The 14332-nt window shown below is 39.5% G+C and overlaps 1 protein-coding gene across 1 annotated transcript; it reads right to left on the bottom strand.

The window, feature by feature from the left end:
• Positions 1–378: 378 nt before the first annotated feature.
• tdh (L-threonine dehydrogenase) lies at positions 379–9395 on the bottom strand. The gene is made up of 9 exons (XM_034161814.1): positions 9245–9395; positions 8241–8435; positions 5707–5749; positions 5520–5590; positions 3730–3879; positions 3457–3629; positions 3189–3279; positions 2570–2839; positions 379–2469 (listed from the first exon to the last, which is right to left on the bottom strand). The coding sequence occupies exons 2-9, from the start codon at positions 8425–8427 to the stop codon at positions 2330–2332; spliced, it is 1125 nt and encodes a 374-aa protein (XP_034017705.1). The 5' UTR covers positions 8428–8435; positions 9245–9395; the 3' UTR covers positions 379–2329.
• Between the last annotated feature and the right edge of the window lie 4937 nt (positions 9396–14332).

Raw genomic sequence — 14332 nt, 5'->3', positions numbered from 1 at the left:
TGTGAATTATGTGTCATATGATGCTTTGCACCACTTTTGATGCAGCAGGATCAATTTTTTTGTGCACATTGATTAATCTGCACGGGTCACCTTCCAGGCAGCTCGACTTCAAACCTCCACTGCCGTTAAAGAGCTGCATGTCTTAGCCCTAACGACTTCATACCTGCAGTGCCACAATGCATGTTTCAGCCTGTTCACCAAAGAATTCAAAGCAATCCTGCTTTGACAATGTTATGAAATCAAAGATTTGAAAAGAGAGCCTTTCCATGCCAGGTCACTTTGTTGATGCAAGAATTTAGATAAGCCTGTCTGTCTGCGAAATCAAGGGTTACATCAGGTTATGAGCCTGACAGACAGATGACACACAGCACAAGAATATTGGGAAAAATATTTTAATGTCTACTTGTGCATAAAAGACAAGAAAGAACCTGTATTTCCTTTCTACAATGTTGCAACAAGGAACCACCAGATGTGGTCAAATGAGTTTCATGCTGTGTCACATTCCCCATTTTGTGCCAAAATAATCCAGCAGAAGTTGTGAAAAAATATATAAAGACATAAAAGACAACAGAGACTTGTAAAAAGTGATTCATACCAACAGACAGAATAAATAATAGAACATGGAATGGATACAAAAAGGTATAGTGATGAAGTTATGGAGTTGAAACAGTGTTATTAGCTTGCACAGGGGTGAAAAAATAAAGTTGCTCAAATTTTGGTAAAAGGTGATGCAGATTATTGGCTGAGGTAAAAAAAAAAAAAGTGGATTAGTTTTGACTGCTTTGAATGATTGGTCCCCAAAGTAATGGACAAAAACGGTTGGGGTCTCAGCCTCATTATATCTAAATTCTGGGTCTGTTAGTGAAGCACAAGGCTAGCTGCCAGCTACCACTTTAGTAATCTCTCAGCATCCCTGGTGATTTACTGCTGGTGAACTAAAGGTGTTATCTCCCACTGACTGATTCTGCTCGCTGTCTGAGGTGCTGTTGCCAGGATACGAGAGCCTTGCTTTGCTTCAAGAGTACCAGGCTAACCTGGAATTCTCATAGGATCTCTGCTATCAGAAGTATTCAAGAGCTGAAACTCGGGACTCTGCACCAAGATGGAGCATTTGTACCTTAACAACTGACTCTTCTTTTTTCTTCTTCTTTTGTAAAAACCTTGTAACTGTTAGAATGGCCCAGGCAGTGGGTCACCTCTCTGACTCTGGTCTGCTTGAGGTTTCTTCCTCAAAAGAGGAGGGCGTTTTTTCCTTACCACTGTCGCCTGTGTGCTTGCTCAGGGGGATTGGTAAGGATAGACCTTACCCCTGTGAAATGGCTTGAGGTAGCGTTGTTTGATTTGGTGCTATATAAACAAACGGAATTGGCATCCATTGGATTTGACAAATTTTACCACGTAACATGAAAACTAAGCATAACACATGATGCAAATGGTTCCTTTGTAAAATCCTATATACTCAACCAACAATTTGCATGTCTTTTTACCAAAATTGGGGCAACTTTAATTTTTGACCCATGTACCATCCGGTATCAGCTTTTGCCACCATTTTTATTGTGTTTACCCATTAACTCCAGAACTTTCACTTAAAGACAGAACAAATACCTTTTTACAATCCTTATGATCAGACTAATGTGGTATGATTTTCAATAAGAGTCCGTCTGGAACCCTACCTGGCTATAGTTACCACTCTGTGAAGGATATCACACAATTTTGTCTACGCCATGGTACACCAAAGCTGGACTATAAGTCTTGCTTAGGTGGTACAGAAACCCTGCCTAACTCATGAACCTAAAAAGAAATCTCATCATTGCATCTAGAACATGCACCAACATGCGATTTACCTCATTTGTCAAATGTGTGACACTATAAATATGTCTAAAGTGCATCAAAGAAAGGCAGCAAACTACTATGTTTATGTACTATCCAGTCCAAAGCAAGTTGGATGTGGAATTTTGGGTTCTGATACCTGAATTTTGACGATTCTCACAGGTTTTCTGGGGAAAACCTACCTACATCTGTCAAAACTGGCTTTCACAAGCCTAATTTTTGACCCATACTCTTTATCAAGACCTTCAAGTACACGAGGCGCAGAATGGAACTGGGAGGGGTAGGAGGAGTAAAAGGTAGTTAGCAGGGATGACGGTCTCGCCTGCTCTGACTGTTATACAGTCTGTAGGCATTGTACTGTTGTGGTGTAGCGTGAGCGGAGCCCTTCCGAAGAATACAGCGAAAATCAAGAGAACTACTATGTACAGAACACGTTTATCTCTACACTATGGTCAGTCTTTACATTATATACACAGAAAACCCTGGATGCTGCAAAGCCTCAGTTAACGCCGGCAAGGATTGTTTCCGAGCTCAAAAAGTTGAGCATAGTCTGGACAAGCTCTGGAAGATCGTAATCGTGTTTCCACCCCCAGTCTTTCCGTGCATTGGAGTCATCAAAGTTCATTGGCCAACTGTCAGCTGGGAAGAAACGGAAAAGAAACCTTGACGTTAACTGAAAGAATCCATCTTAAGTGAACACCTAGACAGTATGTCTATTTCTGTCTCCAGCATCACTCACCAATGGCTTGTCGGACGGGGTCGATGTCATACGTGACCTCGAGCTCGGGCATCTGTTTCTGGAGTTCCTGAGCAAGTTCTTCTGGGGAAAAGCTCATGGCGTTAATGTTGTATGTCCTCATGCTCAGCGTGTCTGCCGGCGCCTCCATCATCTCCAGCGTGGCGCGCAGGCAGTCATCAATGTACATCATGGGGAGCCGCGTGTCGGGCTTCAAGTTGCACTCGAACTTGCCTGACTTGAGTGCATCGTGGAAAATCTGTACCGCATAGTCTGTTCAGACAGGAAAATTACATCTTTAAGACAAGTCCGCAATAAAACCTGGAAAATGTGGCAAAATGAGAAAACAAAAAAACAAAAAAAAAAACAGTAGCGATACCCATCAAACCCTCCTTTAGTTGAAGGTGTGAGAAGTCTGACTTGGAACAGTTGAACGCACAGCCAAAACCAACAGATATGTGTAGGTCCCTAGCCTGTACATCCACCAATAGTGCTAACGAGTCGTGATTGTGATTTAGGGTTAATGACTGGAATACGAATCTTGCCAAGACAGCTTGCTTGGCTAACTGACACTGCTAGATGATCTAATGTTTCACATGATGGCAATTCAACTCTCTCTCACCTGTTGTGCCGCCACCAGGAGTGGAGTCAGCGGAGATAATTCCTGGGTAGCGGAGACAGCGGAAATCCAGGCCATAACGGTGGTGGTAGTACTACCAAAGGACAGAATGATACAAGATATTGATGACAAACAGCAGTGATACTGCGCTAATCAACCAACTATGGGATCAGAAGAAAATTTAGGTAAAAAATAAAGTGTTAATTTTTAAACAACAGTTGGTCAAGTTAACATTTGTTCCCTCAAAAAACAAAAAAAACTGAAATCTCACCTCTCCCATCAACTCAGCATGGACTTTGGAGACACCATAGATGGTACGAGGCCTCTGGACACAGAGATCTGGCGTAGGGTTTCGGGGCGACGTGGGACCAAATGCACCAATGGTGCTGGGGACAAAAAGACGTAAGCCATGCTCGGCTGCGATGTCCAGGATGTTGTGCAGCCCTAAGAAACAGACAGAACCAGTTAGGACTCTGCAGAATTGAATAATAATAATAATAATAATAAAAAAAATACAGTTGTTGAGGTGGTAAAATACCAATACCTGTAATATTGACAGATTTCGCCAGGGACACATTAGCCTCTCCAACTGCACTGAGGAGGGCACTGTAGTGGACCAGCCACGTGATGCGATTGTTCACCACAATTTCACGCAAATTCTTGTAGTCCAGGATGTCCGAGTAGATAAATGGCCCTGATGGATAAAGATAATTCATTTGTCTTGTCTTTATTTACATTACAAATGTAGCTGCTAGACATGAACATATAACTCTGTGGTTGGTGGCTACCAGACCTAAAGAAACTGACAAACAAGCTAATTTCAAGGTATACGCAACTTCAAAGCCATATATAATTTGAGAAAGCCAGAGAGAGAATGAAGAAGCACCATATTTGCTGCAGTTACATTCATACACAATCCAGTCAGCAGGGTCATGTGGACTTGTGACCGTGGAATGCTTGTTTTAAAACATAACCGCTGTTCATCCCAAAATAAGTGTTTTGCTAATTTAGTACATTTATCATTGTTAATGGTCCATCTTTCTCACTGATAACCACACCTGCTTCTAATCCACCATCAATCCTATTTAAGGAGTGATTTTACATATGCAAATGATGAATTCTAGAGCTACTAACTTTTTTATTTTCATAATGTCTTTGGGATACTGACAGCTACATATTAATCTGAAGTAATTTATTAACCCTCTGGGGTCCGAGGGCATTTTTTGGACACTTCACTCGCCTGGCATAAATGTTTTATTATTGCTGTTAACAGCTCTCCCTGCATCCCACAATCACATTTTATGTCTTTTTTTTTTCAGGATAACCTGTGCTTTCAGAATATGTATGCTTTTGTTGTGTTTTATAAGTGTAATAAAGGTTTACAAACAAAAATAAGAAAGAAAAAAGTAAAGCGGAAAATAATTTTCCACACACATTTATTCAAAACACACAGCAAATTATAATAAACAACTGTTTTGACACTTTATAAAGGTAATCTGAGGTCTTGTGTGAAAGTCTGTACAACAAAAAGGTTCAAACAATAAACACAAATGCACATTTTGAACAATATATACAAAATGGTCTATGCGTTTTGTTGTCCATTGATATGGTAAACAGTGCTTTATGCAGAGAAAGCAACAGAGTTATCCAGTAACATTCACATGCAAACTAGTGGAGTAATCCTGATAGTTACACACTCTTTGTTTGAGCATGTGAGATTGTCATCAGAGGCCGTCCGTGTGCTTTCACTGATCGCTGTGCGTAATGGCGCAGGGTGCACTGGATGTACTCACTGCAGCACCCAGGGGGCTATTCAAACAGGCCAACTAGTAACATATCACTCCTGAAAACGATCTTTGGCTTTTCACGTGAGGTAAATCTGCCCTACGATTGGATTTTAGAAACCATGTGACGGTGAACCAATTCCGATTGGACACTCACATTGCGCATGTCATCACACAGCTTCTATGAGGAGTACAAAGATGGCCGATGGCTGGCTCGAAACTCTGCGGAGTCAACTTTTCAGCAAAAACAAAAGTTTCTATCTCATATCATTAAAAAGTTATTTAGAATTTAGCAAAGCTTGGTCTTAGCCGTCGTATATGACGCCGTCGGCCCCAGAGGGTTAATAAAATTATCAGAAACATTTCCACGTGTCATTCTACTCTATCAAAATCATGCAATGAATGCCCGATTATTTTTTGTAAATTGAATCTGATTGATTTATTTGTTACGCCCCCTTCTGTCCAGCTGTAGAAATCAAAACCCTTAAGTGTAATTCAACTTCTGCCTGAGGTGCATTTGTTTCTAAGTGAGAGATCCGAAATGACTCACCGCTGTGGAAAACGCTGCTTGAAGGCTTCCTGATGTCTGACAGGATTACGTTGTTCTTTCCATACCTCTTCCTGTAAAGCAGAAAAGTCACTTTTATACAGTTGAAAACCCCCACCAAGCAAACAAAGATTTGACACAGTTTGTGCAAAGACATTCACACGGTGTCAACTCTTTGGCAAATTCTCACCTCAACAGTTTGGCGAGTCCCACCCCGAGCTGCCCAAGGCCACCTGAGACAGAAGAAAAAAGAAAACAAACTCACATTCAGTAAGGATACTCCAACAATCTTCAGAGCTGGAATCTATGGAGACCGAAATGCTGAAAGGTCAGAGTTCAAAACATTTGATGCCTACAGTTTTGTTTTTAACTAACATCCCATTCTACTTCCATCACCGACCTTCTCACGAATCCTGCTGGTCTATGGCTAGAATATTCCACAAAATATGACCTTGCAACTACTTTATCATTAACTTTTTGAAAGAATGAATGACTTTCTAATCCAATTGTTTTATTACATAGTGAATCATTTTTTAAACAAATTTTGTGTGTATTTATGAAGGAACAGATTTGTTTAGTTTTCCTTCTTCTGAAAAAAAAAAATCAACAAAAAAAACAAAAAACAAAAACCAGTTTGAAGAAAATGTAGCATAGCACAAGTTCTACCAGGAAGACTGCAAAGCTCTCAATCTGATCCACCTCATCAGTAACAGCTGTATCTCGAACAGGAAGCAGCTTGTACTCTTTTTAGTAATCCGCTCAACACCATTAGGAAACGTACGTCAGTTCTAACATGCCTCTATTGCTGCTTGCAGTTGCTGACCTGAAATTCTACCTCCTCCACCACACTGGCACCAGCTGGTCCCAGCTGGTAGGCTCCACCCCAGATCAGTGTACCCCTTAACCATGATGACCAGGACCTCTCCCCGAGACTAACATTCTGAACAATATCACTATAGATTAAATCTACAACCATTTCTAGTCCCCCAGGGCTTAACAACAGAACTGACTCATTTAGCAAGAACAGCTCACCATTTAATTTATAGTTTCCAGAAGTGGTTAATTTCATCTGCGTATTTCAAAACTATGAAACATTATCCGAAGCAGTTGTGTTTGTTTAGTGTACCAAGCATTTCAAAATCATGTTTTACTTTGAATCATTTGCTTTATTTCACATTTCAAACCAAATTGCTTTTCTGCAGAGTAAATTTTGCAGAGTAAAACAGACTCTGCCATCCCAAAGAGAGCTAAATAAACTATCACAGACTGTAAATCAACAATCAGGGTATAAATAACACTTGTAAGAGTCAAACAACTGGAGTTAACACTATAACAGAGTTCGTTTATCTCTATTTGAAGTGGGACCAATATTAGTACCGACAGAAACTGGCTCATTTAGTTCAATGGTGCCCAAATGCCTTCCCATATCGGCCTAAAAATTAATCTGGGTTGACCATGGGCTAGAAATAAATTTAAATGTTATGTCAGAGTACATTACATTATATTTTGTACAAAATGGACAACTGAAATCTAAAACTAAATTCCAATAGAATAAGAATACTCTGCTCTAAATCCTTGTAGTAGTTTTATTAAAGTTGAAAGAAGATACTAAAAGGTCTACAGGTTTATTTTTGTACAACATATTTCAAAGGAAAGACATAATGCGCAAACAAAGTGCTTTGGAAAAAGCTGAAAACAGATGTATTGCCCACCTTTGTAATGCAAAGTGAAAATTTCACTCAGTTGAAACATTGACAAATATGACAACATCCAGAAACAAGTCAGTGTGGGTACTATGCTTACAACACTGAAGTTACACCATCACAAAATGCCCCCAGTCAGACCTTGCGTAATATCCTTCAATGAGTAGTGAAGGCAAAACTGGACATGCCAGTTTTTCTGTTTGACCACTGGATGGCAGTATTTCCCCCAAAATGGGTTGAGAATCACAGAACGTCCACAGGACCTTACAATTTCTGCATACAAATTGTGGTCAGATATGGAACCGCAGCAAGACTGACAAGACTGCTGTTGGGTTTTGCTGTAAATGTTATATATATATATGTGTGTGTGTGTATGTGTGTGTCAAGGTAGAAACTGCAATCTCGCGGTTTCTACCAGTAGAGAATACGATCGGAACCTCTACCAGTGAAGATTGTGATCATAATCTCTACACCATTTTAACTGTTGAATATAGTAAAATAAATTTGACTATAACTTCTTAACTTATATTTTATTACATTTCTGATCAATGTTTACTTTTTCCAAGTTTAGTTCATCTCTGTTGTTGCCAATCTCTACTGGTAGAAATTCTGATCCAAATGTTGTCAAAGTAGTACTCAGTCAGACTAAGTAAAGGTAAAAACACAGGAAAAGAAATTTATCAATATTACGCATTTTATTCAGATTCAAGCACAAGCATTATGTACGGTTCCATTCAGAAGACAAAAAAGAATTCAGAAATTTTATGTTGACACATCAGTTCCTGGTAGAGATCGCGATCGCACTCTCTACTGGTACCATCGCAGTTTCTATCTTGACATGTACATACACATCTTTGTGCAATGCACTCGTTTCAAGGCAAAACCAGTCTGGAACATAATAACAATCGAGACAGAGGCTATAAACGCTACATTCCATTTATGCACCTAAAACCTATGTAGTTTCAAATCCCCCCCCCCCCCCCCCACACACACACCTATGACAGTGTCAGATTCACCTTACCTGTAATGAGCACCTTTGGGTGGTCGGTTTCTGAGAAGGACACAGAGTGGAAAGAGGCGTCAGACATCACCTGTCGAGGGGAGAAACTGATGTTTCGTACAGCCACTGTAAGGGGCTGGCAGCTGCACCCCGGGATGCTGAGCAGGGCCTGTTTGGTAGGTTTGCTGAGGGTTCTGATGAGAGACATCCTGTGACCTAATGCAGAAAGAAACGACGTTAGATTCAACATCTCATCACCAAAGTGTGCATATGACCACAGTCGTGTTTCTTTTTGGCTAACAGTGCGTAAAACATGCAATCTTACAATGCAAAATGCTATTATTTCTCTGGACAGCACGTGATATAATCAGTGCAGGGTCTTTGCGCACCGCATCAGCTTCTTAACACACACACAAAATAATAATAATAATAAAAAAAATGGCAAGATACCTGATACTGCCCTGCCTCCACCCACAGCCAATCAGGGAGAGGGCGCACAGGGCAGACGAATGTGATCTCAGCAGTTAAATTCTGGAAACGTGGATTTGCGTAAAAGCACCCAGCGCAGCCCCTGAGCCGGAGCATTCTGATCCAAAGTCCATCTCGATCCACGTGGCAGTATGCGTGGGGGGTGTTGGGAGGCGGGGTGGAGCGCTCAGGGGGTACCAACCAAGAATTTATTTAATTTCGGTTTCATCCAAGAATCAAAATGTTTCGCAGCCGTTTGTGACGTCATATAGGCGCTTATTTATTTATGAATGGCGGGGCGCAGACGTCGCATGCGCGTTTTATGCATAGCAGCAAGTCCAATTCTTGGTGTTAAAAACATGATCCACTAGATGCAGCCGACAAAAAAACTAACTCCTTATGTGATGTGGTGGCAGAATCAGATGGTTGAGTGAGGTTAAAAAAAGTCAGTAATAGAATGTAAGAATCCATAAGGGTCAGTAAAGTCTAAAGAACAGGGTTAAATATACATGTTTATGGTATTATGTGCAGTTTTAATAATACAAAACATTACTCACCGGTGACTTAAAATTAAAGTAAATAAATAAATCCTTCAGTTGTCACAGACTCCAGACTCCGCCCGAGTTATCTCCCTCAAGTATTGCATCAGCTGCGTCCTCAGCCTCTTTATCATCTGGCTTCGGAGGAAGTCGACTCTCGCTCTCCGATTGGCGGAGCCTCGGAGGTGCGGTCTGTCTCCCGAGCCACGCCTACAAAGCGTCACCAGCTTGGCTTGGCTGTGAAGCCGGTGACCGGAAGGTCATGTGTCCAAAAGTAACCCAGTAGACGTCGCAGTATGAATAAAATAAAATAAAATAAAAATAATAATAATGCGTTTCAACATCAGCGTCTAACTAAACATTAATCTCAGTTTACAAAGTTATTTTTTATTTTTAAAAAGCACTTTCCGTTTAATGTACCCAAGTTAAACCAGTTAAAGTTGTTTGAAAGATTTAATGCATATCAAAAAAGAAAAAGAAAAAAAAAAAAAATCACTCTCACTCACCTTCAACCATTTACTCCAATCAAGAGTCACTGGCGGTGGAGCCTGTCCCAGCAGTCATAGGGTGTGAGGCGGGGTGTACACCCTGGACAGTAGAGGTGGGCGGATCGATCCTAATATCGATACCAACGCTGGTATTGATATTGAACAATCCTCGTGTAAAAAGATCGATAAAGTTTTTTTTCTCTCCCGCACGCACTGACTACTGCGCACGCAGATTCATCAAAGTCTATTCTCTGTAAGAGCAGCGCAGCGCTGTGTCACACAACACGGAGCAGTGCACCCTTGTATTGTGGTTTGTCAGCCCTCTCCCTCAGGAGATTTTAAGTTGTGTTGAGTGATATTTTTTTTAAACAAAAATGTTGATTGTGATAAAGTATTTTGTTGTCACGTACAATGTTTGGCGAAATTCTATCCTAGGTCTTTTGGATCCTTTGGATCTATGAAGCTTAAATATGAAAAAGTATCGGTATCGATATCAATATCGGAGATACCGGGCCTGTATTTACTTGGTATGGGATCAATTCCAAAATTTCCGGTATCGCCCACCTCTACTGGACAGGATGCCACTCTGTTGCAGGGTCACATATAGACAAACAAACACATTTACGCACACCTACAGACAATTTAAAGCGTCCAAATCCACCAAACCTTCCCACATCATCCCAAACCTCTTTAGATGTGAAAGGAAGCTGAAGCACCCAGAGGGAACCCACGCAAACATGGGGAGAACATGCAAACTCCACACAGAAAGGCCACAGGTGGGAATCGATCCCATGAGCTTCTTGCTGTGAGGCAACAGTGCTAACCACTAACCCACTGCCCATATCACAAATCAGTTATTTGATTTTCAGAAACCACACTTATTGATTTAAACTTGCTTGAAACTGCTCAAAAATAAGCCATTATCTTCTTTAAAACCATTTAAAATTGTTCTGAAAGGTCAAAACTGCCAGTCTTTTAATTAAAAATGTGTTAAAAGCAGTTTAGTTCAAAAATTCAACAGAAATGGAGCAACTATCACATTTAAGATACAGACTCAAGTCAAATATTCAAGGCCTGTTGATTATTTTTCTGTCCATTAACAGATTAATAAAAACACTCATAATACATTTTCCACAATTTTTCACAACCTTTACAACCCCTGTGTTTTTAGAACACTGCTCTGGGTCTGTATCACAAATATGGTGCTATATATATATATATATATATATATATATATATATATATATATATATATAAAGGGAAAGTGAAATGAGAATTAAAGAGTGGATAGCATGTGCGGCTGGGGATGATACTAAAACTAGTAACCGCAAACTTGAAACACTTTTGCAATGTGTCAAAACCTTTGCAACACCTGTGTTTTCAAACATTGTTGCAACAGAATGGATCGTAAACCAGAATAAAAGAATATAGCGCGTGGCTGTGGATGATCCCAAATCTTTTCATGTGTACTGCCATTTAGAAATGGCACAATGGAAACTGTTTTTTGCAATGTTTTGAAACCTTAGAAATGCAAGTGTTTCAGAGCATTGTTCTCAAGCGCTTATCACAAATATATGAAATATACAACAAAATGGAAAGTAAAATCAGAATTGTGGTTGGAGACAATATTAACGTTTTCGTAGGTACTGCAAATTAGTTAAATTAGATAAACTGAAAACCGTTATGCAAGGTTTCAATAAGTTTGCAAAACGTGCTTCAAAACAGTCACATGCTAAGTTGGTGTATACTTAGAGGTGATAATGTGGAAGTTATTTCTATAATGAAAGACTGGTGCTTTAGGTCTATTTGTAGAGCGAAAAATTACTAGTTTACAGTTGGCATGTATTAACCACTACTTTCAAAAAGGATACATCTTCTACCCTTTAGCAATACACCACTCAGTAATGGTTTCAATCTAATTAAGTGTTGTTTACTTATTGGGCACAAACAAAAATCAAGATGGCATCCATAGTGGCCATATTAGATAATGAACAACACCCATTTTTTGAAAAGAACCTTCCTCTAACTTCCCCCAATACACTACCATGAAATGGTTTCAATCAGACAAGGCATTCTTTATTGTGAAAAAACAAAAATGAAGATGGCACCTGTTGCAACCATATTGGATAATCGACAAGCCCATTTTCAAAAGGAATCTTCTTCTAACCTCCCCCAATTCACCACAGAGAAGTGATTTCAATCAGACAAGACATTCCTCAGTTATTTTGCAGAAATAAAAAGTTTTCAGACAGATGCCCGGACAGATGGGGTGAAAACACAATGCCCCCCAGTGTCTTTGAGCAGAGTGATTTAAATAAAAACAAAACAAAAAACAACAATTGTCCAAAAGTGATCATTTCTATCTCATGACAAAATATATTTTTTAATGTAATTTTCTGTTATGACAGTCATGTTTCATTCTGTTGCCACTTCTTAATATGATGCGTCACTGCTGGGATATTTGTGTGGGATTACTAGGAACTTCGAACAGACGTTGCAAATGCAAACGTTAACATAGTAGAGCTCGAAAACAACTGGATGCATGACCTTCTGAATCAAACAAATACAGAGAAGGCAAAAAAACAAAACAACAAACCCAAAGAAACTTAAAGTGGTCAGAAAAACAACAAAACAATTTAAATCAGATCACATTTGTTTTGGATAGTCTTTCATTTTTTTAAAACCTTATGGTTGCCCTGGATTTATTTACTTTTTTTGAGAGAAGAAAAAAAATTGTTCCTCACGTTTTTACAAAAAAGGCATTTACGTGCATTACACATCTGTTTGAGTTTGAGATTTGTTTGCCGTCGATAAAGTTGTGCCAAAGAGGCCAATTACATTTCTGGGAGGGCATGAAGTCCATGCCGGCCTCTAAGTGGTGGACGAGCACACACCCCCACATGTTCATGACAGGAAATGATTGATCCTGCAAGTCAGCCCGTCACATGTCACACAGTTTACTTAGAAATAATTCATCATGATGTATATGAAGGAAAACTACAGAATTCAATTTATTTTCAGGAAATCATAAAAAAACAAAACCAAAAAAAAAAACAAAAAAAAAAAACATGAAATCCAAGTGAGTTTGACTTCCACTTTTAACATGTTTGAAGAAAAACACATCCAAAGTGTTTTTGTGAAGACTGATATACTTTATCTTGTTCTCCGTGATTTCTCCTTAGAGATCACATGATGGCCTGCTTTCGTTTTTAGAATTCCAAGTTGCGTAAGATTTATGATCAAAACTTTCATGCGTTTCCACACTTTTGCCGCGTGCGTGAAAACCCATTTGTGAAGAGCATCCTACACTTTTGTTTCCATCAATATCATCCAGATAATCCATCAAACAGACACGGCTGAGAATATAACCTCTCAGTTTTTAGCAGAAAGTGTTTTTATAATCACTCAACATAAACCTTCGGCACCACAGATACTTTGTATGGGGGTTTAAAAATTCTCTATTGTTCCAAGAGGTAGTCTAGGCACACTCTGTAACTGGTAACCACGGCGATCATCCCTAAAATCATTGCACAAACAGACATCAAGGTCACATTCATGTGATGGTGGCAGAAACTGAACATCGTCTGTAACCACACTCACCAGAAAAAACAACAACAAAAAAAAAAAAACAAACAAACTGATTTTCTTTTTGATTGGCAAATTGTTTACTGCTCCTAGGAGAGGTCACACAGGGAAACACTATAAGGCGGAGACTCTTTCACAACCTAATTTCTCACTTGTTGACTGACTTCATTAATCCTCTCCTTATCCTGCTAATCACACGGAAAGTGACTTCATATTTGTGTTACGATCCACACACAGGTGTATTTAGAACCACTTCCCTGTAAAAGAATTTCAAAACAGTATTAAGCCCATATTTGACATTGACCTCTGACCTTAAAGTTTAACCGACTTTTCTCAGAATTAAGTTGTTTCATCCTTGGCTGATAGTCATTCAAACCAGTTTGGTTCAAACGGGATCAAAGCAGAGTTATTTTATTCACAAACGGATGGACACACAAGACGGAAAACAATACTCCTACGTGCCGCAACAACCAAGAGTGTACTAATCTATTTATTCACTCAGGCTGGATCTTAATTTTAAATAATTAAACTTTTTACTTAAATCACAGTTATCAAGAGTTACACATATTGGGGCAACTGTTGGTCATTTTATACAGTGGGTTGTCTATTAACCCAATAGTTGTCGAGTTAGAACCCCAGCTGCATCTGAGTGAAGTGTCACAGAGCATGCCAAGGAACACCACAAAACAACTCAACCCCGGGGCACTTTACCCCATCGGCCCCCAAAAATGTGCACTCAGAGCGGGTGGCTGTGCCAACTGTCTGTTGACCCAACTGCTGGATCCAACCTCAAACATGATCAAGGTTAAGCTGCTTTTATAGCCAGCTGGGGTACACAAATCAAGACATATGGATTAACAATTGATAAAGTAACGATTATATACTGGATTTGCATTGATTGTTACCCAAATGTAGCCTGAATGACTAACATTCCCACCATTTTTGTTTTAATCAGTCAATGGAAAAACCTTATGTCCCTGCTTGTAGTGTTACTAACACTGCCAAACATCTTTCAAGCTATAGTTCTTAATGG

Source organism: Thalassophryne amazonica, chromosome 21 (genome assembly GCF_902500255.1).
Source record: "Thalassophryne amazonica chromosome 21, fThaAma1.1, whole genome shotgun sequence".
In the NCBI taxonomy this organism is placed as follows: domain Eukaryota; kingdom Metazoa; phylum Chordata; class Actinopteri; order Batrachoidiformes; family Batrachoididae; genus Thalassophryne; species Thalassophryne amazonica.
This window is presented reverse-complemented; position numbering and strand designations above follow the sequence as displayed.

Bases quoted from the DNA above. Each gene is read 5' to 3' on its own strand.
- tdh (XM_034161814.1), bottom strand. From the start codon at position 8,427: ATGTCTCTCATCAGAACCCTCAGCAAACCTACCAAACAGGCCCTGCTC. The intron at 3,630-3,729 runs GTATTGGTATTT...TCTGTTTCTTAG, and splicing joins GAAATCTGTCAATATTACAG to GGCTGCACAACATCCTGGAC. The intron at 2,470-2,569 runs GTGAGTGATGCT...GTTTCTTCCCAG, and splicing joins CCCCGTCCGACAAGCCATTG to CTGACAGTTGGCCAATGAAC.